The sequence below is a fragment of the Nannospalax galili genome, unplaced genomic scaffold (assembly GCF_000622305.1).
Source record: "Nannospalax galili isolate Female #2095 unplaced genomic scaffold, S.galili_v1.0 scaffold994, whole genome shotgun sequence".
NCBI lineage: Eukaryota > Metazoa > Chordata > Mammalia > Rodentia > Spalacidae > Nannospalax > Nannospalax galili.
In genome coordinates, this window is record NW_008334099.1 from 924649 (window position 1) to 949905 (window position 25257).

The 25257-nt window shown below is 37.4% G+C and overlaps 1 protein-coding gene across 2 annotated transcripts in view; it reads right to left on the reverse strand.

Moving 5' to 3' along the window:
• Positions 1-2319: 2319 nt before the first annotated feature.
• Rragb (Ras related GTP binding B) overlaps positions 2320-25257 on the reverse strand; it is a 33074-nt gene continuing 10136 nt past the window's right edge. The window contains exons 6-11 of one of the 2 annotated variants that reach the window (XM_008829262.3): positions 23265-23487; positions 16021-16116; positions 13834-13956; positions 10719-10810; positions 4150-4265; positions 2320-3049 (exon numbers count right to left, since the gene is read on the reverse strand). In XM_008829262.3, coding sequence (XP_008827484.1) covers positions 2952-3049; positions 4150-4265; positions 10719-10810; positions 13834-13956; positions 16021-16116; positions 23265-23487 — 748 coding nt within the window. In that variant the 3' untranslated portion in view covers positions 2320-2951. The remainder of the gene's footprint in view (positions 3050-4149; positions 4266-10718; positions 10811-13833; positions 13957-16020; positions 16117-23264; positions 23488-25257) is intronic. The other variant, XM_008829264.3, reaches the window with a different exon arrangement.

The window sequence follows — 25257 nt, forward strand, 5'->3', positions numbered from 1 at the left end:
GAGATGTGATCTCTTAGCTTCCAGCTCCAGTTCCTTGATCCCATGCCTCCCCACCATGATGGGCCCTTATCCCTCTAGAACCCCAAGCTCAAACTCCCTCTTAAGTTGCCCTTTGGAAGGCAGCTATGCTTACCACTCTACCACCAACACAGACCCCTTGTATCACAACATCAAAAGGTAACTACTATAGGGCCCATGAAAGACCTGTTGAATTGGGCTTTGAAGCTGGGCCTCAGGCAGCAATTTGTTTCATTTTTATATATTTATTTTATATGTCTGCATGTACTGCCTGCATGTTAAGTGCACCCGTGTCATGAAATGCCCGTGGAGGTCAGAAGAGGCTGTCGGTTCCCCTGGGACTGTAGTTATGGACAGTTAGCAGCTGCCAGGTGGGTTCTGGGATTCGAACCCGGGTCTTCTGCAAGAACAACCAGTGTTCTTAACCACTGAGCCATTTGTTTCTTAATGAGTTCTCTCTAAGTGATTGTGATCTATATTGAAGTTTGAGAGCCACTGCTCTATTCTGCGCACATAACACATTTCATTATGTCATTTTCATCTCTAATTTTGATTTCCTTTCTACAGTATGCATGCTTTCATAGACCATCTGAATTTACTTCAGCTTCTAAGAGGCCTTGAACAAATATATATTTCAAAACTTTTATCTTTAATGACAAAGGCTAGCAGGCTATCATTCATTGTAAGAAATCTGATTTTTTTTTACCCTTTTATCTTTTCAGTATTTTTTCCAAACCAAGTTCTAACTAGAATCTGAGCAAGGGTTAAACCAAGGGCAATCAGGATGGCTTGAAGAGTTTCCACACTATCTAATCAATGTTCGTATCTAACTACTTTTTAAAATATATTTTATTATTTTTATGTGTATGAGTGTATTGCCTGCACGTATGTGAGTGCACCCGTGTCATGCAATGCCGTGGAGGTCAGAAGAGGGCTTTGGATTCCCCTGGAAGTAGAGTTAAGGACGGTTCGCAGCTGCCACGTGGGTGCTGGGAATTGAACCCCAGTCCTCTGAAAGATCAGTTAGTGCTATTAACTGCTGAGCCATCTCTCAAGCCCTTGTATCTAACTACTTAAAGATACCTTTCAACTACCTCCTTTGAAAATCTATCCTAAATATCAAATAACAAGGACATACCATACATATTAGCCACAGAACAGACCACTACTCATTTGTTCTTGTCATTTAGCTACATGCTAATGTGAGAAAGAATCTAGAACTCTTCCTCTGTGCCTTAAGATAGCTGCTAAAATCAGTTCTATGAAGTTCTTTTAAGAGTCTATGCAAGAACTAACTGAAAACATTATTTGCTGTTCAGTGAACTCTCCATATTCCTCAACTAAGAATAATAAACCAAGACAGGGGAAGACTAATGGTCTGGAAGATATTTCTTTATGACATCAAGACAGGAGAAATAAATTGATAGTGCTGTATATTCCCTAAATGTGTGTGTATTGCTATCATGTCAATGGAAACTAAAACGATTAGGGCTTACAGTAATTCTCGTCAATGTTTTTATGCTCCATTTCTTATAGTTCACAGTACTTCATTTTTTTGCCCCTTAAAATATTAAAGTTAAATACAACTCCAATCTTATAAAAGGTTTTCATATTATTTGACTAGAATAAAGGTGCATCCCATTAGGTGCTATAGAATACTTAAAATATTAACCACAACTAGACACCAAGACTTTCATCTAATAAAGCCTATTTTCCATTCAGATATTAACCATTTGTTCTCTGGTTGCTTCTTAGAACAGATTTCCTTTTTCTTCTGCCTTTTGTTCATTTAGTGTGTCTCTCTGTGTATGTACTTGTGTGGGTATGCATATGGAGGACATAGAACAACTTGCAGAGGTCAGTTTTCACATCTCTCTACCCTGTATGCTCTGGGAACTGAACTCAGTCACCTGTCCTAGAGTTCTTACCTTTTCCCACTGAGCCATTTCACAGGCCCCTGGAGACTTTCAACCCAGGTAACTCAGGCGTAGAACAGTACAAATGCTTCCCCAACTGCTTCCAGTCTATACAGTATAGGTTAATTATTTTTTTATTTTTTTAAAGTTGACTTTATGTAATTCTCCTGCTCAAAAGCCCCTAGTGTTTACTGTAAAACTTAAGATACCAAACATCTAAACTCTTCCCCTGGCTTCAGGGCTAAAATCTGGCTCCAATCTTCAATGAACTTTATTTCACACTTTTTCCTAATAAGCAGACCCTCTTCATTAGGATAAATGAAATTTCTTAGGTCTTAGTGCAAGATTGAAGATATAAGAAAAAGAAAAACAGACACTGAAATCTCTAACAGCAAAAGTTTATTTACAATTGAAGTTAAGGTAGGGGTGTTTGTGTGTGTGTGTGTATATATATATATATGAATGAAATTTTTTGAAACAAGGCCTATATATATAGTCTTGGCTGGCCTGGACCTCCCTATGTAGACCAGGCTGGCCTCAAACTAGTAGCAATCCTCCTGCCTCTGCCTCCCAAATGCTGGAATTAGAGGCATGAGCCACCATACCTGGCTGAATTAAGAAATAATTTTAATCCATGCTGAGAAAACAGTAATATTCCAAACTTACACATAGGTATTTAATAAGGAATACAAGAGGATTCTGGGAAAGACTTTGGCATACACAACTATTGAAAGCAGGTATTCAGAACACTTAAACACCATTAAAATCATGTTATCAGAACACTTACATATATCACCTACGTTTACGTTACACCAACTTCATGGACACCTCATCTTCTAACTCCTCACTTGCTATTTGAATAAATAGCATTCAAGGTTAAATGTTAGGACTGGGAAGTAGAGAAGAAATACAGAAGTGGTAAGCATCACAATATTTCAGAGCCTACATATATGAATACAACATTAAAATTAAGAAACAGTGTTTCAATTTTTTGTGTGAAACAATATTCGGCAGTGTTTAGCGCATGAGAAGACACTGTTTTGGTCCATCCACTCTCTCCAGCTTTTCAAAGTGTTTCCTGGCATTTCGGATGTTGATCAGAGTAGCTGCAGAAGCTGAGGGGGTGGGGGTGGGGAGATACCCAACAGAGTAAGAAGGGCAGTCAAAGGAATGTCTGTCTAGTAAAAACAATGAATTCAAAAGGAGTCAAATCCTTCAATGTATGTCAGAGAGCATATAGGAACAGAAAGTCTCAAGTTACCAAGGTTTAATATTTATGAAGAAGCAGAAGATTTGCACCTATCCTAAACAAAAATTTTTTAAATCTTTTGGTTTGGGGCTAATAGCATAGATCTCAGGATCTTATGTTACCTTGTAATATTATATTAACCTGAAGTAAAATCAGGAGTAGAGAGATAATTTATGTGGGGCTATCCTGGGAATACTGTGAGAACTTTTATTCTTTTCTTAAAAAATATTTATTTATTATTTTTATTTTGTGTGTATGTGCAGTGCTTGCATGTATGTAAGTAGACCCATGCCATGCAATGCCCATGGAGGTCAGAAGAGGGTGTTGGATCCCTCGGAACTGGAATTACGGATGGTTGTGAACCACCATGTAGGTGCTGGGAATCAAACCCAGGTCCTAGTGCTCTTAACTGCTGATCCATCTTGCCAGCCCTGAGAACCTTTATTCTAATGGTTGAAACAGGCATGGCTTTTATGGTATGGAAATACCAAATACTTCCTTTCATGCCCATTACAAAAATACATGTTTATGGAAGATAGACTGACATATAAAATAGTTCACCATTTAATAGCTAAGACATTATATGGGTTAGTTTTTTTTAAAACTTCATGGATCTAGGTTCTCTTTTCTTTAAAACTCTTCAATTTAGGAATCTGCTTTCTGTGTTCTCATGAAGAAACAAAGTACTTGAGTAGATAAAATCTTTCTCAGCTCCAACATACAAGCCTATTAAATAAAAATCATCCAACACTATTACTACTAATTTCTTTAACGGTAGTAAAATATTACATACAATTTACCATGCATATCATTTTCAAGTGTACAGTTCTGTGAGATTAAATATTTTCATGTTACTGTACAACTACCCCACTATAAAATTATTTTAAGTATCTAATAACGCACTATCTCCAGTATTTGTAAAAAGCTATGTGACTCTGAAACTATGTCAGCTAAGTTTAAACTTACGAATGGATGGATCAGACATCACGACCATGACATAAGTGTTGGATGTGAATATGTCAATGAAAGCAGCAAAGTTAGAGTTCCTCACTTCCATACTCTGGAAAGAGGCAGCCAGCTTGCTATGAGAGAAAGGAAAACAGGTTAAAGGAAAGAAAATAAGTTCTTTTCTATGTTAAAAAATTTTATAGTACTCTACCTCAATTCACCACGTTTTAAGATTGTTTCCAAGGAAACTCATAACGAATTTAACACGTTTTAGAAAGTGACTGGATTAGAAAGTTGCATAGTGCTTGATGTTGACTAAAAAGTGAAAATGGACTTAAATCTCATTTTAATATGGATTCAGATCCATTAAAATTAGTATTACCAAAGACCTTTCTCATAGTTTTTAAAAAAGCAATGGGTTTCATTATGACATCTTTATACACACATACATACTTTGTTCTTATTTGGTCCCATTCTCACTGAGCCATGTCCAGTCTCTTGTCTTGTTTTTGCCAGTCCTGTTACCCCCCGAATAGTTCCCCTGTCAGTTTTTCTGTAATATAGGTATCACATTACTTTCTCTCCTAACCCAACTACCTAAGATCTCTTCCTCCCTTCTCACGGTCTTATGTCTACTTTTATGACGTACATACAGAGACACAATTTTAAATCTAGATTCCTCATGTGAGAAAGCATGTGGTATTTGTTTGAGTGGCTCATTTCACTTAATATAATGATTTCCAGTTCCATTTATTTTCTTGCAAACGTCATGAGTTTACTTTTCTTTATGGATGAGTAAAAGTCCATTGTACATATGCACAAAATTTTCTTTACCCATTCATCTGCTGATGGGACACCTAGGCTGGATCTATTTTGAATATACTATGAATAGAAAACATCATGGATGTGTAAATACCTGTGTAGTAGGATATAATGTCTCTTGCTCAGGAGTAGATTAGCTGAGTCATATGGTAGTTCTGCTTCTAAAACCTCCATGCTGGTTTCACAGTGGCTGCATAGGTTTACATTTACTTGAGCAGTGCCTGAAGGATTGCTCTTTCCACTCATCTTCATCAATATCTGCTCTTTCTTGATGGCAGCCAGACTGACTAGGCTGACACAGAATACTGATAGATTTTAATTTGCATTTCTCTGATGGCGAAGGATGTTGAACAGCTATGAGAACATGAATTGGTCATTTGAATTTCTTCTGAGAACTATTTGTCATGTATTGATTGGAAGATATTCTGTTTAACTTTCAGACTTCTTTATACAGATGACAACGATTTCCTCTCAGTTTGTAAGCTGTTTCTTCATTCTGCTGATTGTTTCCTTTGCTATATAGAAGCTATTTAAATTCATGTAATCCTACTTGACAAATTCTTGGGATTATTTCTTGAACAACTGAAGTTCTTTTAACAAAGTCCTTGCTTATATATTGCAAGCGTCTTACATAGATTTTCATCTAGCAGTTTCAGAGCTTCAGGTCTTACATTAAGGTCTTTGATCAATTTTTATTCAGGGTGGGAGATATGGGTCTAGTTTTATCCTTCTACATGTAAATATTCAGTTTCCACAGCATCAATTGTTAGAATAGGCTGCCTTTTTTTCCCTAATGTATATTTCTGATGACTCTGTTAAAGTCAGGTGCCTTTGGCTGTGTGCGCTTATTTCTAGATTCTCTATTCTATTCTATTGGTCTATATGTCTGTTTTAGTGTCAGCACCATATAATTTTTGTCATTACGTCTCTGTAGTATAATTTGAGAATAGGTATTGTGATACCTCAAGCATTGGTCTTCCTACTTGCAATTGCTTTGGCTATTTGGGGTCTTACGTAATTCATATGAATTCTAGGTTTTGCTTTTCTAGCTCTGTGAGGACTATAATTTGAATTTTGATGAAGATTATACTGAATCTTTGAATTACTTTCAGTAATATAACTTTTACAATATTAATTCTGTCAATCCATGAGCTTAAGAGGTCTTTCTATCTACTAATATCTTTAAGTTTTCTTACGAGTTTTCATTCTAGAGGGCTTTCATTTTCTTTATTAGGTTTAATCCATGTTACTTCATTTATTTTGAAGCAATTGTGAATGTGATTTAGTATTCTGTTACACTGTTGAAAGTGTTGATTAGACCTAAGAATTACCTAGTGGAGGCTTTAGGGTTTTTTAAGTAAAGGATTATGTCATTTGCAAATCAAGATAATTCTATTTCTTTCTTTCCTATATATCTCTTTTCTCTTGTTCTCATTTTTTCTGGCAAAGACTATGAGCATTATACTGAATAAATAGAGAAGTGGGCACCCTTTCCTCACTCCTGATTTTAGAGTAAATGCTTTACAATTTTCCTCATTTAGTATAATGTTGGCTACAGGTTTGACATGCACAGCCTTTATTATGTTTAGATACATTATTTTTACTAGTTTCTTTAGGCTTTTATCATGAAAGGTTGCTGAACTTTGTCAAAAGCCTTTTCTCCATCTATTGATATGTGATTTCTATCCTTAAGTTCATTTATACACTATATTATACTTATTATCATATGTTGAACCAACCTTGCATCTGTGGGATAAAACTAACTTGGTCACTGTGATTTTAATGTGTTCTTCAATTCAGTTTTCAAGAGCTATACTGACAACTTTTGCAATTATGTTCATCAGGGAAATTGGTATAGGTTTTTTTTTGTTGTTGTTGTTGTGTCCTTACCTGGCTTTGATTTCTACAATGAGTCTGGTAGTTTTTTTTTTTTCCCTTTTTATTTTGTGGAAGCAAAAGTTTGGTAAAATTCACCAGTGAACTCATCTGGTTCTAGGCTTTTCTTTGTGGGGAGACTTAATTACTGCTTCAATTTTTTTATTTGCTATGGGTTTGAGGTGTTTATACATTCTTGATTTAATTTCGGAAGGTCATAAAGTATTTAGGAATTTACCCAGTTCTTTTAAGTTTTCTAGCTATTGAAAAAAAAATAGTATTCCCAAGATAATTCCTGGATTTCACTGGAATCTGTTGCAACATCCTCATTTGCAACTCTGATTTCAATCATGTTTTTCCGTACAAAGAACCACTTTTTTGGTTTGATTCTACGTTTTTTTCTTAGTTTCTATTTCATTAATTTCTGCCTTGAATTTTATTGTTTCTTGCCACCTACTGCTTTTAGGTTTCACTTACTCTAAGACCTTGATTTGAGATGCTGTGATTTTTTAATGTAAGCACTGCACTCATAGCTTAGAAACTTTCCTCTCTGACTGCTTTAGTTGTTAATTTGGAGGTTCTGATAAGCTGTTAACACATGCTCACAATTCCTCAATTTTGGAAACCAAAGATAACGAAATACTTGAAATGCCAGAAAAGGACTGCGGAGTCTTACTAAATTAAGTATCAGTGATTACAGTCAAATAACCTGGTGAATAAAGTAATGAAATCAATTCAATGGATGAATGGATGACTAGCAGTGTGGAGGAGGAATGAAAAGCACTGAGGAAAAACTCATGAAGGAAATTGAGATTCTGGAAAAGAACCAAACAAAAATTCTAGAAATGAAAGAAATCAATTTATCAAATAAGAAGCACAGTGGGAATCCATTAAAACACAAGACCAAGCAGAAGAATATTAGAGATAGAGGACAAGTCAATTCAATAATGCATTCAGGTATAAAGGAAAAAGAGCATGATTAAAACTTGCAAAAAGTCTTAGTTATATTCAAGAGATCAAACCTAAGAATCTGTGGAAGAGCAGAGCAAAATACCCAATACTAATTTCCAAAATCTAGGGAAACAGATATCCAAACATAAGAAGCATTTAAAACCCCAAACAGACATGCGCAAAGAAGAGCCTCTCCATGACAAATCACAGTAAAAAATACAAAGAAACAGTATTAAAAGCTGAAAGAAGAAAATGCCACCTCACATTTAAAGGCAACTATCAGAATAATATTAGATTTCAAATGCCAGGACAACATGACATGATGTATTTCAAGCCCTGAAACCAAGCAACTGACAACCAAGACTGCTATATCTAGCATACTTATCTTTTAAAATTGATGGAGAAATAAGAACATTTCAAGACAAGTACAAAGTATGGCATTTCATGACCGCTAGCACTTAAGAAAACACATAAAAGAATACTGTACATAGAGGAGAAAGACAGCCTCATTCACAAGATCACAGGAAAGAGTAAATTCCATGAGACGAAAAGATGAAAAAGATGAGAAGGAACCTGTCACGTCCAACACAGTAAAATAGCAAACCCCTAAGATGGACATTCAAGAAAGAGCAAACAATAATTTAACCAACCAGAAAAAAAAAATCTCCCTAAAACAAAAAAGCATAGTTATTAGCAAATCTCTTTTAATAATAACTTTAAATGTAAATGACATCAGTTCCCCACTTACCAGCCTCAGACAGGCTAAGTTAAACAACAAAATCCATATGTATCTTGTCTTCAATAAACTCACCTCAACAAGGAAATCCACAGACAGAAAGTCAAAGAATACAAGTCATCTCAAGCAAATGGAAACAGAAAACAAGCAAGCATACCTCATATCAAAATTAGGACCTATATACTAATATAAGGAGCTATACTGTACCATACATAAAATGAACTTCATGGACGTGTATAGAATATTCCATCTGATGTACAGGGAACATACATTCTCAGGATTCCATGGAACTTTCTCTAAATTCAATCACATTCTAGGCCACCAAACAAGCCTTAACAAATATTATTAGATCATGGTGGAATAAAACTAGAAAGACAAAGCACAGAAACACACAGAAATTAAAGAATGAATAATATACTCTTCAATTAACAGTGGGTCACTGAAGAAATTAAAAAGATGGCTCAGCAGTTAAGAGTAATGGCTGTTCTCCAGAGGACCCGTGTTCAGTTCCCAGCATCCATCTGGTAGGTAATAACCATCCATCACTCTACTTCCAGGGAAACCGATGCCCTCTTCTGGCCCCCACAGGCATTGTTCATGTGTTTTGTGACTATTAGGATGTATCTTCTGGTTTTTATTATTCTCTTTCCTATTGTTTTGTTTATTATATGTGTGTCATGCTGGTGATCTGGGTTTACTTGAGTTTGTTTCCTACTACTCATTAATAGAGGAAGCCAACCATAGTAACAGAAACAGTGGTTTGACAACAATCCTGGTTTTAGCGTGCAGTGAAAGACACTTGAGATGGCTGCTAGTCTCCATAATTTGAACACGTTGTATAGGTATATCCTCCCTGTTGAGAGGTGTTTCTATGTTGTACTCTGTAGGAGTTTCCCAATCTGAAATGGTCAATCTGTCAGCTACAGCCTTGTCTCTAAGGAGTATTTCTGATCACATGTTCCATGAGGAGTTTTGAGAGTGTGGAAGGAGGGCTCACACTTGTATTTATCTCTACCAGTGGGTGTTCTCTTCCTGCTCAGATCCCAGTGTTTATTTGCCAATGCCCCATATTCAATGCCTGTGAATATGTATGTCCATCTGCAACACCACAGCCAAGTTCAGCATACTTCTTGTATTCCCATGTTGTTCCTTGCCATAGGTAGTGGTTGCAGTGGTGCTTTCCATTTATTCTTCAGGCTAGTCGATCTGGGGCTGTTACAAAGACTGTCAGCTTCAAGTTTCCTTATTGCACTTCTACCCTGGAATCTGTAGTCAGTGTTGTCCTGGCAGTCTCTGCCTAGTGTACCCAGCTCCTAGATGTGTTTCCATAGCCTGCATAGTCTATTTCCATATTACTATTCCTATGACATTCATTCCCAGGAGGGGACAGCACCTCTCTGACTACTGACCATGATCCCAGTGGAGGCAGTGTGGTATACATTCACTGTTTCTAGTGCAGGGGACTTATTTCTTTTCTGTGCATCTCCTTTCTTTTTTCAGACATTGCAGCTGTCCTACCATTCCCTGAGTATGTTTTATGATATTCTTCCATTCTTTCTTTTAAGTAATGAGTCTTTTCATTTTAATCTAGACTTTTCTCCTTCACCAGGTAACAGGCATTCCCTTCCTTTTCAAAATTTTCTTATTCTATTTCTATTTCTTCCCAAATAATATCAAACATTTCAAAAGAGTACTTGGCTTGAGTATTTTCTGAAATGCTTTTGTATTAAGTAGCTCAGTCTGCATAAACTATGGCTTTGGATTCTTTTTTCTTAAAATTTTCTGGATTTAGCTGGGCATAGTGGCACATGCCTTTAGTCCTAGCACTTAGGAGGCAGAGGCAGGCAGATCTCTGTGAATTTAAGGCCAGCCTGGTCTACAAAACAAGTTCTAGGCCAGCTGGGGCTACAGGGAGACCCTGTCTCAAAAAGACCAAAAAAAAATTTCTGAAGTTCCCGTGAAGAAAAACATAATGCCCTAATATCTAAATTATTTTTATTCTTCAAAATATAAACCCACTAACCTTTACACTAAAGGATAATAGATGGTACTTTAGTCAGCTGTAGGCGTCCATGGAGCTCAACTTTCTTTTGGAGTAAAAGAACTACTGCAAACATAGTTGTACTGTCAACTATAGTTTCTTTTAACCTTCAAAACTGATACTTCCCAGAAATGACCAGTTCACATTAATAAGATCTCCTACCTGCAGCTCAGCTTGAACTGCTTAATAATGTTGCTGATTTTCTCAAATCTATGGGCATCACGCTGTTCTTTACATTGATAATGAGAAATCACCTGTAAAAAAGAACATTGTCCTTTGAATTCACGCAAAATAGTCTTTCTACCCCGTTAATATTAAAGCAGACATCTATCAATTTTTTGGCTATCTTGGTTTTAAGAATTGACTTATCACCTAGCTTACTATTTTTTCTGCTCTGTCCCAAATCCTTGTCAAAACCGTTTGTGATTTCAACATTCATTTAGATAACCTATCCAGTTATCCCCCAGTTATAACTTTATTAGATCATTTACGTATTCTCTACAGATGGTCTGTGACTATGACAGTATGATTTTTCACTTTTCAATGGTGATTAATTGTTACATTCAGTAGAAACCATATTTCAAAATTTCCCAGGCTAGGAATATGTGTTACAATATTTTCTTGTGATGCTAAACAGCAATCCTGAGCTTTAACTCCTAGTCAGCCACAAGATTACAAAGGTAAAGAACTGATATTTTTCGACGTATTTGCATTGTTCAGCTATGATACTTGGTAGGTTAGGGGTATTCAATGCATTTTCAACTTACATTGTGTTTATTAGGACACAATCCTATCCTAAGTCAAGGTGCACCTGCATTTTGGTTTCACTGGCATTTTTTTAAATTACCTTAATTATTAAGAAAACCCATGTCACCTGCCAACACAATGTGATGCATTTCAAATATAATTCTTACTTATCATTATTACTTTTTTATGTGTATCTGTGTAGTGCCTGCATGCAGGCAGGTACACCTGTGTTGTGCAATGCCCATGGAAGTCAGAAGAGGGCGCTGGATCCCCTGGAACTGGAGTTACAGATGGTTGTTAGCTGCCATGTCGGTGCTGGGACTCCAACACGGGTCTTCTGCAAGATCAACCAGTGCTCTTAACCACTGAGCCATGTATCCAGCCCCTGAAATATAATTCTTATACCAATGACAGAACAGATGTACCTTGCTTGAGTTAATCTTCCTCAGTAAAAAAAATTAAACACATTTAAGCTTGCTCTTTAAGAGAAACAAAAGCTCTCAGGGATAGAGAGCTTATATTAGGTTATCACTATGACCATGCGTGGAAGGTGCAGCAAGGGAATACTGCCAAGCCAGGATTCTGTTGTGCTATATACATTAAGACAGACAGAACAGCTTATTTCCTAGTTAGTAGTCATATTATTCAGAAAAAAATGGACTGAGTAGTAATTTCAAGAAAGTAACCTATGCCAGTGGGCTAACATAGAAAAGCACTCTAGTTAGGATCTGTGCCCCAGCTATACCAGCTATTAAGAATCGGGTCTCCAAAATGCTATTGTCAAAAATAGTGTTTCCAGCCTAGGGGCTAGAGAGATGGCTCAGAGGTTAAGAATACTTGCTGCTCTTCCAGAGGACCTGGGTTTGATTCCCAGCACTCATTTGGTGGCTGACTAACTCCAGTTCTGGAAATCAGACACTTTCTTCAGGCCTGTGTGGGCAATGCACACATGCACTTAAGTACATACAGGCAATGCACGCATACACATAAAATAAACACAAATGAAAATAGTGTTTCCATTAAAGGAAGGGGGCAGAATTGCACTTTATATTCTTTAACCTTTGTTGCTGTAACAGCAAAGGGGAACGATGTTTAATACTGTGCTTATCACATGCCAAGGGTTGTGCTGGGTACTTACCATTACCCTGTCTCATTTTTAGTCCACACAACAAATCTGTGATATAAGCATTATTATCCTTGTTTTGCAAAAAGGAAAGAAGCCCAGAATGATTAATAAATCTGTCTGAAAACACCCAGAACTGGTAAAGCTTGAATCTAACTCTTTACTAAGAGCTGCTTTTAGGATTACATTGAATAAACCAGTTACCAATCACTTATGGGGTGTGCTCTGATATATTATATTAGCTTTTATCATTACTATTAAAAAAAAAAAAACGATGGGGCTGGAGATCTAAATTTGAATCCCAACACACCCGGGATTTGAAACCTAGCACTCACATGGCAGCTAACAACTGTCTGTAACTCCAGTTCCAGGGGATTTGATGCCCTCTTCAACTTCTGTGGGCGCTGCATGACACGGGTATGCTTACATACATGCAAGTGTAACACTCATATGCATAAAAAATGAATTTTTTTTTTTAGGTATACATTGGGCGGGAGAGATGGCTCCTCAGTTAAGAACACTTCCAAAGAACTTGAGTTCAGTGCCTATAACTTCTAGCTTCAAGGCCTCCATGAAAACTGCACTCATCCACTACACACACACACACACACACACACACACACACACACGCACACACACAAACCCCTCACACACACAACCCTCACACAAATAAAAAAGAAACTTAAAATATATTGTATACATGGGACTGGAGAGGTGGCTCAGTGGTTAAGAGCTCCAGTTCCAGTAGACCGACCCAATGCACTCTTTTGATCTCCAAGGGTACTGCATACACATGGTGCGCTTTACATACATGCAAGTGAAACACTCATAAATTTGTTAAAATTAAATATATACATATAAAACAGATTTTTGCATCTCCCACTCACAGCTGTACAAAAAGCAGGTTCTAGTATAGTTGCTAAGTTCAATTTATAAGAAAATTAGAACTACCAACATGTCTCTTCCCATTCCACTTCTCCACGTGCACTCTTAAATATGACATTGAGACTTTTACATGTTCCAAGTTTTTAACTCAGTCTTTTTGAGAAAAGGGTGGGAAGAGTTTTCTGTCTTTCTTAAAAGAAAAATACCCTACATTTAAAAATAAAAGTCAACAGGCAAAAGGAATCCTTTATCATAATTGAATAGTTATTAGCAGAAATAATCTAAGCGATCTAACAAGGCATGCCTGCCAAAATCTACATTTTACTAATTGCTGAAAAGGCTTAAAATTATCAAAGAACTTCTTTCACATCACTTGTGGACAATATTGCTTTATAAACAAGACTGTGAATGCTGATATAATAGCAAAAGGGGGAAACGTTGACCCTGAAAGTACCAACATGCTATTCTCTGAACAGAAGAAGGCACAATTTCAAATCTATCTGTAGAACAGAAAGTCCTTACCAGAAAAGTAGCTCTCTCAAACAGAAGTACTTCATCAGCTTCAATGATTTCAGCAAAATTCCTTAGGTTCATTTCCAGCTGCTGAACATTGGGGATTAGCTGATAAACAATACTGGACCAAGCCTAACAGAACAGAAGCACAAGGTTACAGTATTACCAAAAGATAGCTAGCTCTAGACATCTGAAATGAGTAAGTACCCTACAACATACAGACAGCAAAGTATAGTGATAGAGTCCCAAACAAATGTGAATATTAAATATAACAAAAAATGAAATGAGAAATGAACCTAATACTTGATTTGTATCCTTGAGTTGAATTTTAGTTCAAACGCTTAAGAAATGCTGGAGAAATTCTTTCCACAGATAAACAGGTAACTTAATGCCACTGTGTTGCCGTAGGAAAAAAGTTGCAAAGTATTGTGCTAAAAAGCTTCTATTTCAAACATCCAACAAGTTCAACATGAAACACTGCTTTAAAAATAAGAAATAATGCCATATTTAACATACACCCAAGAGTCAATTTTGTGAAAATATTAGCGCCACATAGACAAGTGGAGTGGCTCCTTCCTTTAATGCTATATCATTGTAAGAGAAATGAGTAGGATTATAATTTCCAAAAGTTTGTTGTCATCTGCAATGATCATTGATTCCACTGAAGTTTAGAAGATCCACTGTGTGAATGAATGTCTGAAACTAGTTTTATCCACAGTAATATGACTAATAAAATGCTACACCCTCCCTCTATTTTCTTAAGGTGCTGGTATTCTGTATTTCTGTTATAATACTTCCTTCTGGGTTAGGTGTACTTTGTTCTTCTCTCCCCTATGAAAGGTCAGGAATCCAATCTTACCCATGTGGGCATGTGACAGCACCCAATAGACAGACAGACAATGAATGCTTGTTGAATAAAACTTAATACAAAAATTTATGTCACTTCTATGCAACATTAATGTAAGACACAGCAGTAGTGCTATGTCTCTGTTCCAATTAGTTCCCAGGTCAGTGTTAATGTCACTGCTGAATTTACCTTGGAGAAAGCACCAAAGCTAACCACAGCAGAGACATTGTCACTCACAGCAGTGTTGTGATTAGCCAATTGTCATTGGTCGTGTTATATATTGCCATCCTTCACACCGCAGTTGGTTCTTATCAGTGCACCATGTCCATCCTTATTCACGGTTACCTGTTCTATGGGAATAAGGCTTTGAGAGAAATTCGGCCCATATTAATCTAGAACAGTACTTCCTAGACAGGTATCTCAAAATGCTGTTAAAAGAGTGAGCCTGACTGAGGCAACAAAATAATGTGAGAAAATAAATTAGTTTTTCCTAAAAAAGTAATGGCTATTTTTAAAGCCTAATAGTTTTTCTCCTTGGCAAGTTAGGTTTCTGTGCTTCTGGTTGTAGACACTTGTCAGATGCAGTTGATACTGAAGCTCTAGCTACTGACAGAAGGATCCTTTGTCACCCAGAGTCACACTTGTCAATGAATACCTGAAACAGTCTGAAGGAAAGATCTGACCACAAGACGACATGAAAGGAGGCAATCTTTAAATCACTGGTAAGAAGAAAAATGGAAAGAGGAGCCTATATACCAATAACTTCAGCTTCATCCATAAAGAACTACTGTTATAATCTCTATAACTAATCCAAGCAGCATGGCATTCATTGCAGCAATGCTAACAATCCTTCTTGGTCTTTAGCTTGGCATGAAAATTAAAGTAACTATACACACTAGACATAACATATCTCATTCTAAGATTCCCTTCTTCAATTTCTCCACTAAGTATTTTTCTTCTACTGCTATCAGAATCTAGGCAGATTAGTTTATAATATCATTAGCATGTAGAAGATACTTAATTATTAGATACAACTCCAATCATTGAGATCAGAATGGATGGTGAACATTAAGCAAAATTTTTGCTATTACAAAGAACAGTCAGCAAGTGAATCATAACTGAACTGGCAAATTCAGTGACTTGGTAACAACATCAACCCAATCTAAAATTAAAACCCAAATCTCTTAATGCTTGATAGTCTTCAAACAATGTTATAGATTATTTCCATTTTCAGTAAAACAAATCTAGATTGGCTGTGGAATAGTTTAAAATCCTTTCGTTTTGTTGATATCATTCTGTTTTGTTTTTTTTCATGTTCCCAAAATAGAGAACTGAGGAAATATACACACCTTATAAAGTGTTTCATCCCAGATAGATGTTCGGAAACAAGAACATTCTAATGGACGAGACAAACGCCTTAGATCTTCTTCTCGTTCTTTAAAGATCTGAATTAAAAAGCCCAACACACTCATTAGCTTTCCTCCTTTAATGCAAAATCTAAGATGTAATTATTTTAGCATATTCTGATGAATTGTTTTTATAGGAATTTTGAGTATATTATTTCTCAAACGAGGATGGCAGGAATTATTTCAAGTCAGGCATAAAAATGTTAATGAATACTAGACTTCTTCAGGCTTATTCTGCATGTTCATAGAGAAGTATGTTGGAAAATAAAATTTATTATACAGAAGAATCTTAAAATGTAAACATGCCAAACCTTTTAATACAGTAATACCTGTATCAAGATTTTGTATATAAAAATACTATTTAGTTCTCTTTTTAATAACTTTTATACATACACAAACATCTACCCAGCTTGGATTTGCTCCTATATGCATGTATATACATATACACGTCCTTATATCAGAGAAAAATTTCTATATCAAACATGTATACTCAAGATATTTTTCCTTAAGTGGGTGAATGTGTGTATTATACAGTGATATTATACAGTGATGGTTAATTTTATGTATGAACTTGGTTTATCCACAATACCCAGGAGATTAATATTTAAATAGACTTTGAATAAAGTAAATTGCATTTGATACACACTAAAGGCCTTAAGAAAAAAAGATGAACCTACTGGAACATATTGAGGAAAATAAATTTTGTCTCTAGACTGCCTTTTGCGTCAACTCAGTATTGAAGTTTTATACATCTCTAGTATGTAGGCCTGCTTTACAAACTTCATACTTGTTAGCCTCCACACTCAATTGAACTAGTTGCTCACAATAAATCAATCTCAACTTTTGCCTCTCTCCTCCCCAAACCACCCTCTGTGTACTCATTTTTGGGTAGTTTGGAGACTCAGGCGAACCCTTAGTAAGATCTTAGTACTAAGACTGGGTTCTAGAGGATTTTTTTTTCTTTTGAAGCTTTAGGACAATTTTATTAGAATTTTAAAGAAAAATTCTCAGGGCAGGTGAGCTGGTAATCTTGGCAGCTGCCTTGAGGAGAAAAAAGCCATGAAACCATGCAGTTTTAGAGCCTGCATGGAGGTCAGACACATGGTGGACTGGCAGTCACATTGTAGGGAGAAGGAGTTTTAGAGAAAAAGGAAAGAAATGCAAGATGCTAAGGCAGCCCAAAGAGTTAAGAAAGCATGTATAGAAAAGGGATATGAGGAAGAAAAGGAAAGATTATGCTTTTCTGAAGAATTCAGAAAGGTGGGCAGACTTTATAAAGCTATACATCTGTGGCCAGATCCAGAAGCACTGCCTAGAGAAGGATCTTAAGGATGAGTTTTCTGAATTGCTTTTGAAGTAACTGGGATTAGTTCTCTAATCTGATTACAACTAAAGATGCTAATGATTCTATACTGAATACGAATGTGTATACTCCTAGCTCATGAAGTGATGTAATATACAGATACTGAATACTCCTAATCAAATACTTGTAAGAGACAAAGTTCTGGGCAATCGCATACAACTCTTTGTCAAAATGAAGAGTGTAATAAGATTTCCTAGCTGATCCTAATTTTGCTGTACAAAGTAGGGAATGACAAGGATGAGCTCAGACTTAACTCTCCAATTCAACCACAATATAAATGACTTGAAGTTTCTGTATTTGCCCTCAAAGAACCTTTTATCTCCTATAGCCACGACCCGAGACTGCTAAAAACTAAACTTGGAATCTCATTCCTTGAATAGATAAATGACAGCACAGATTGAATCCCTACCTCCATACAGAGTCTGCTTTGAAAAAATGGGCACTGGCTATTAAGGAAGATGAACCTGGATACTGAAACTAGGCCCATCTGGGAAGATATTAAGGAAGCTGGGGATGCTGAACGCCAAAATTCTCAACTCTTTGCCAGTAGAAGCAGGCACTCCATCACTATTTAAGAATAATTCTACTTTTCCTGAGGAAACTGTAATTGCTTCCTCTGACATAGCTGCATGACAGTTCTGATTCACCTACCATCTCTTTTTGCCTCAAGATCTACAGTTAAGACTCAAGGATCAGAAGCCTCCTAAAGGTGAGATACATAGCATAAATTAGAGGTATCCTATACTCTGAAAGAATTATGATTTTTCTAATTTACATAGGCTAAAATCAGACAAATAACTGTGGGAATGGATTTTAAGGGTGTAGAATAATGGTGGAAAGAATATAACATTCAATCAGGCCAAATATATTGATATTGACTCAATAAACAGATCATTTGCAGGTACTGTTGAGGATCAAGGGCTAAGAAAGTATTCTGCCTGTTTAGTTCCTAGCTGAGACATGAACCAAAACATGACCCATACTAAATAATAAATTTAAATGTCAGACTTACATTGATCTATCACACAGGAAGGAATCTAAAGGCTTAGGGAGACTGCCATCTTTAAGATCTGTTATTTAAAACTTATTCATAGGAGGTTCCAGAACACAATGACTATGAGAAACCAATTTCTGAGAGGAACTCTAACCTCCTTCCCCAGCTCTCTGATAACTCTTCTCTGTGGGCCAAAACAAACAGTGGTTAACTGCTTCGACTTAGAAAATCTAAATGCAATCTAAATGGCGCATGCCTTTAATACCAGAGCTCAGGAGGCAGAGGCAGGTGGAGCTCTGTGAGTTCAAGGCCAACCTGGTCTACATAGTGAGTCCAAGACCAGCTGAGGCTACAGGGAGACCCTCTCAAAAAAACCAAAAAAAAAAAAAAAAAAAAAAGCAATGAGAAAGTGAAACCTGGAGTAAATAGACCAATTTGAAGGCATTTTACCACAAAATGCAAGGTGGGTACAGTTATTTTAATGGATAATAGAATCAAAGTACCAACAAAATAGTCTGAATCACAGAAACCTATGGCAGTGACTAGTTGATCCTGGTGGTCACGAAAATAGATGGGATATCTTGATCTACAAAAGTAAAAGAATCTAGGTAAAGCAATCAAAAAATACAGTATGAATTATAAGAGTCATGGGCCCGCAACTGGTACTGAGACTTGTGCCACTTTGTAGATTAAGAACCCCTTGAATGAAGAGGAGGCTGGATCAACTTCAGGAAGGATGCTACCACAGTATCAATCAACTTGCCTATTCAGCTTCTGTAGAAGACATATGGCTCTTGGATAGTGGGATACCATAAGCTTAATATGATTGGACTGCAATTGCAGGTGATATATTAGATGTGGTTTCACTGCATAAGCAAACAACTATATTTCTGACAAATACCTTTTTCTTCTACTCTTATCCATAAATCCCACCAGGATACATTTGACTTTGGCTGGTAATACAACTTCAATGTCCCACCTCAAGGGCAATAACAATTACTTAGCCCTACGTGACCATTTAATTTAGAGGGATCTTGATTACTTTTTCCTTTTATAAGATATTACATTGGTGCATTACATTGATGACACCACACGAGCTGGACCCAGTAGGCCAAAAGTAGCTATTCTAGACTTACTGGAAAAATATCTCTAGTCAGGGAGCAGGAAATAAATTTGACCCAAATGCAGAAAGATTCTACCTCATTAAAACTTCTAGCAGTCCAGTAGTAGGGGCATGTGGAACTACATCTTCTAAGGGGAAGGAGAAGTTGCCACATTTGGCCTATTCTATATCCAAAAAGAGACACATTTTAGTGGGCTTCTTTGGAATTTGGAAACAATACAAACCTGACTTGAGTGTGTTACTCTGGGTTATTCACTGGTGACTCAATAAGCTTCTAGTTCTGAGTATGGCCCAGAATAGAAGACAGTGCTACAACAGATCTGAGCTGTTATACAAGGTTCTCTGCCTTTTGGCCCATATCATCCAATAAATCCAATGATGTAATAAGTGGCACTGGTAGACAGGGATGTTACTTGGAGCCTTTGGCAGACCCCTATAGGTGAATAGCAGTGTCAGTTAGGTGAATATACCTTGCAGGACTAGCATGAGGTCTTCTATGATATTGTAAATGCTCTGAATCATCCAATGCCTTCCAGAATGAGCACTCATGGATATACTTTTTGAAGGATGTTAATGGGAATAGCAACATTATTACCCTTCCATAATCTACTAGCTACTACTAGGGCTAAGAGATAAAGTTTTATTTCTTGTCACTATAATCTTACGCTCTACTGGCCTAGAGGTTTCAGTTCCAAGCAAAGGAATGTATCCACCAGAGATACAATAATTCTATTAAACTAGAATCAATTGATAAAGGGAGTTCCTATGCTGGCTGATGTGACCCTGAATACCAAGTGGGTAATTGAACCAGTATCTCACAATGAAGTTAAGAAAGGGTATAAAGGATATACATTAGGATATCTCTTAATATCATATCCTATAATTAAAGTAGTAGAAAACCATAGCTATCCAATTCAGGCAATTTTAGTAATGCATCAGACCATTAAGTCTATTAATGGTCTTTTGAGTTACTCCATAAATAAGGAACAACCAGGTATGATGCTTGGTGTGAGAAAGAATCCAGAATTTTTTTCAGTTATAAATACTAGCCACAGGGGTTGGATAGATGGCTCAGTGGTTGAGAGCATTGACTGCTCTTGCAGAGGACCCGGGTTCTATTCCCAGCACCCACATGGCGGCTATGAACCATCCGTAACGCCAGTTCCAGGGGAATCCAAAGCCCTCTTCTGACTTCCATGGCATTGCATGACACGGGTGCACTCACATACATGCAGGCAATACACTCATACACATAAAAAAAATAAATATTTTTAAAATAAATACTAGCCATAACCACATGACCAACTGTACAAATAAGGACTCTATTATGAGTTCTCTTCCTTGATCCTGGTGTGTGTATTTACTCATATGTATATATAATAAACATGTTTATTATATATGTTATTATGTTTATTATTATAATAAACATAAACATAATAAAAGTATGTTTCTTTTCTTCTCTCTTACCTCGATCATAAGATGTATATGTCATTGTAACATCCTGTTGGGAGACCTCTGTTATGCAAAAGTCGAAGCCCCTTCACACCGGACAGTTCATGCAGCTCGGGAATGTGCCACGGGCTCCTTTTCATAGCAAGGTGCTTTCTGGCATCTTTCCTGTCTCTCCCTTTGAAGTGGCCGCCACAAAGGCCCTGACATAAACATTGCCTTTGGCTCTACGCACACCATGCCTTCCTGTGTGATTTTTACAGGTGGCCAGCAGTCTAGCAGTGTGGCAGAAATCCACTTCCACATGAAAATAGAATGTCTCACAGAGCATCTAACAGCCAAAGCTTTTACCACTACCCCCATGGTATAAAATATGCTAGTCTTCTCTTAATAGTGGGAGATTGGGCACGGCAGATTGGGCACAAGAGATCGGTTCAGAGACTGGGTCCCAGAGATTGGGTCCTACAGACAATAAAGCTGTAAGCACAGACTGAACCGAAAGGGTGTAATAGAGGCGGGATTCTGACTAGATAATACTCTAGTAGCAGAGGAAGCTCTCCGCTCCAGAGAAGTGTGTAGCTATCAGCTACAGCCAGCATCAGAGAAGTCTGCGCACCTGCTGTCTCCAGAGAGGCGCGGCCGGCCAGGCCCGCCAGTGGCTAGCCAGCGGGACCAGAACCACGGTGGGAGAGTGCACGCACACCTGACCCTGGGCCACATCCAGAGTGAGTGCGCCCTGGAGCCCAGGCGCGCTCCCCACATCGCTTGCGGCCAGACTCATGCTGGGATTAGCCAGGTGTGGCGGAGATCCCAGGGTGCCCGCACACACCACACCGGGGGTCCAGCGACCCGCCCCATAACATCCAAGTACTAATTAATTTTTAAAAATTTATTTATTATTATTTGTTTTTAATGTATGCGTGTATTGCCTGAATGTAGGCAAGTGCACCCGTGTCATGCATTGCCCTCGGAGGACAGAAAAGACTGTTGGATCCCGTGGAGCTGGTGTTACAAACAGTTGTTAGCTGCCATGTGTGTGCTGGGATTCAAATCTGGGTCTTCTGCAAGAACAGCCAGTGTTCTTAACTGCTGAGCCATCTCTCCAGCCCCGACATTTTAATTCTTTTACATAACTCATGGAGTGGGGGGTACATGGGCCATGGCCCAGGTGTGGAAGCCAGAAGACAATTTGTTGATGTCATTTCTCTCCTTCTATGTGGGTGCACATTCTGAATTCAGGACATTAGGTTTGGTAGCTGAGCCATCTCACTGGCCCCTGGCCCCTACAATGTAATATATGTTACAGGATAGTAACCAGAAGAGTAAACATTACTCAAGAATTTTGCATCCTCCTGTGGTTAAAGGAATTAATTTATTTCTGCATGTATGCAGGACAGCTGTATTATGTATATTACAATGTAGGGGGCCAGGGGGAAGTGAGTAAACTGAGGCTAGGCTATGACTGTGTATTGCCAGACCCAGAGTCTCATAGCTAGGTAAGAATTTACCCATTCTACTATCTTTTCTCTCATGAGTCCTTGAGTCCTTTCAGGGCTACTCTAGGTTATGGGTAGTTATCTTGGGTTTTTGTTGGAAGAATGAAGGTTTGCTATTTCCTATTGTAACATCCTTGGTCTTCTTTAGGTTATACTTGTGCATACTAATTCATTCATGCCAGAAAAGAAGAGAATCATATCATGCCAGTGCATCTGCGAGGGATCCTGCATAGTGCTTAACACATGAACCAAATTAATTTCTAAATTAAATTGGTGACAGGAGCAATCTTTCCTCCTGGTGGGTCTTTTAGCCATAATAATAAAACAAAGGCAATGAGCTATTTAAAAAAAAAATAAAGGTTATTTAGTGATAGCACATGGTCAGATTCTTAACCTAGCTCTGAAATTTAGTTGCTTTATGAATACTGTTATTTCCCTTACCATGAAAAGTGTGAATGCAAGTGTATGTGCTTTTCTTTTTCCCTTTGGAGATGGAATCTCATCATGTTGTCCAGGTTGTTCTCAAACTCACAGGCTGAAACAATCCTCCCTTCTGAGCCTTCCAAGTAGCTGGGACCACAGGCTTAGGCCACCATGCTCAGCTATGAATGAATTTTTAAATAATGAAAGCCTTTCAATTTGGGAGCCTGTTCTAGCTCTTATTTCCTGAAAAATGGAATGCTACTAATCTGCCTACATTTCTATAAAGGAAGTCTGCAAAGCAAACTAACCATTTGGTGCAGCACGTTTTCTATTTCTTACCAAGTCTCGTTGATCTTCCTGTACCAAATCCATTTTGTGTACCAAACAAAAGATTTTGGCATCTGGAGAATTCTGCAGAATGGCTTCAAGGCATGACTGATAATAGTGCATGTCCTTCTCAAGTTCTCGGCTCTCCACATCAAAGACATAAATCAGAACCTCCACATTTCGGAAGATGTTATCACGTTGGCTAGTGAAATAATTTTCCATAAAGGTGTCTTGTCTGATAGGAAAAGAAAATCTAGATGGTCAACAGATACTCAGTTCAATCAGTCCTGCTTGAAATTTTGTTAGCTTGATCACGGGAAAGATAGCCTCAAGACAATTTAAAGAGTCAATAGTAATTAAGTTGAGCACTACCTTACTTTACTTTTTGAGTAATGCTGTGTAATACTCTACTTTTTTCCTTGTTTCAAACACTTATCTTCTGTCCACTCTTTAAGTGGCTAATTAATGGTTTAACCCATGGGGTTTTACACATATTGTTCATCTTTCACATGCTACTTTTCTATCTCTTCATCTAACTCACTCCACCTTGTTCTTTAGATTTCAATCCAATCCATATACTCACAATGGACTAATTCACTAACTGTAGCTTCTTTACAAATACATTTTTCTCATTTCCAACACTTACCACAAGAATGAAATATGATGTTTTAAATTAATAGTGTTTAAGTCTCTATGCAACAAGACAAGGTTCATTCCTGGTACTGTTCATTTGTCTCTCAGATTTAAAAAATAAAATGGTAGATGCTTAATGAAGACTTCTTGAATAACTTGACAGTTAAATATTTGAAATTATACTAAAATGATTCCAATGATAACTTTTCAGAATGTTATTCTTTGCTCCTAGGCTAGGTGCCACTTCCCAAGATCTCAACAGCTAGTCATCAGCAAACAGTAGTGTCATGTTGTGGGGGGAGCTACAAACTTCTAATCCTGCATCATCTTGTTAAGAGCAGTATAACTTTGGAAGAATCTCGTTTCCCTGAATCACAGCTGCCTTATCTACAAGACTATATTTTAAAACCTACAAGCAAGGAACCTGGATTAATCTGTTGACACAGATTAGAGGATTTGAAGCAATTATGATGAAAGATTTATATGCCAGGGTGTTAATTAATCTAACTGCTCCAAGAAAGAATCATTTTCTTGGAATATTTGATTGTTACATTATTCTTCTACAAATATTCACTGAGAAACTTGTATGTTTGGAGCTGGAAAATACCCACCTGACAATAATATCTATTGATCTTGTGAGATACTACAGTATGTGTTTTTTATATATTACCTTGATTAATCAACATAATAACCCTATTAGTTGGTTACCTGTTGTACAGATGAAGATATGGCTCAGGAGGTTTGAATGATCTACCCAAGATAAAACTATAGTCCTAATCACTCTGCACTCTCAGTACACTGCTGCTTCCGCATAGAGATGCAAATGGCCTTAAGGCCAGGAGCAACATCAGCACAAAAGCAGCTGAGTTTGCATTCGTGCTCGGATATTTGATGACTACCTTGTTCATGAAAAGAAGAGATATCTCCTACTCTTCCAACAGTTGGTAACTTGACCAAATAATACATGCTTAGAGTCCAATCTATAGTGGCAAGGCTGCCTGATAATAATTACTAAAATAAGAACAAAACGGAATGGTATGATAGCTAAGAGCTCAGCACTGGTGTCAATACCCCCCGAGAAAGAAACCCAATTTATGTCCCCGCAAAAGAGATGATCAATCTTGTGCTACACATACTGCAATAGAGCTTATATTGGAGATCTTAAACATGTTATGTGCAAGAGCTGGAGAGATGGCTCAGTGGTTAAGAGCACTGGCTGCTCTTGCAGAGGACCCGGGTTCAATTCCCAGCACCCACACAGAGGCTAACAACCATCTGTGACTCCAGCTCCAGGGAATCCAATGCCTTCTTCTGACCTCCACAAGCACTGCACAACAATGGTGCACTTACATTCATGCAGGCAATATATTCA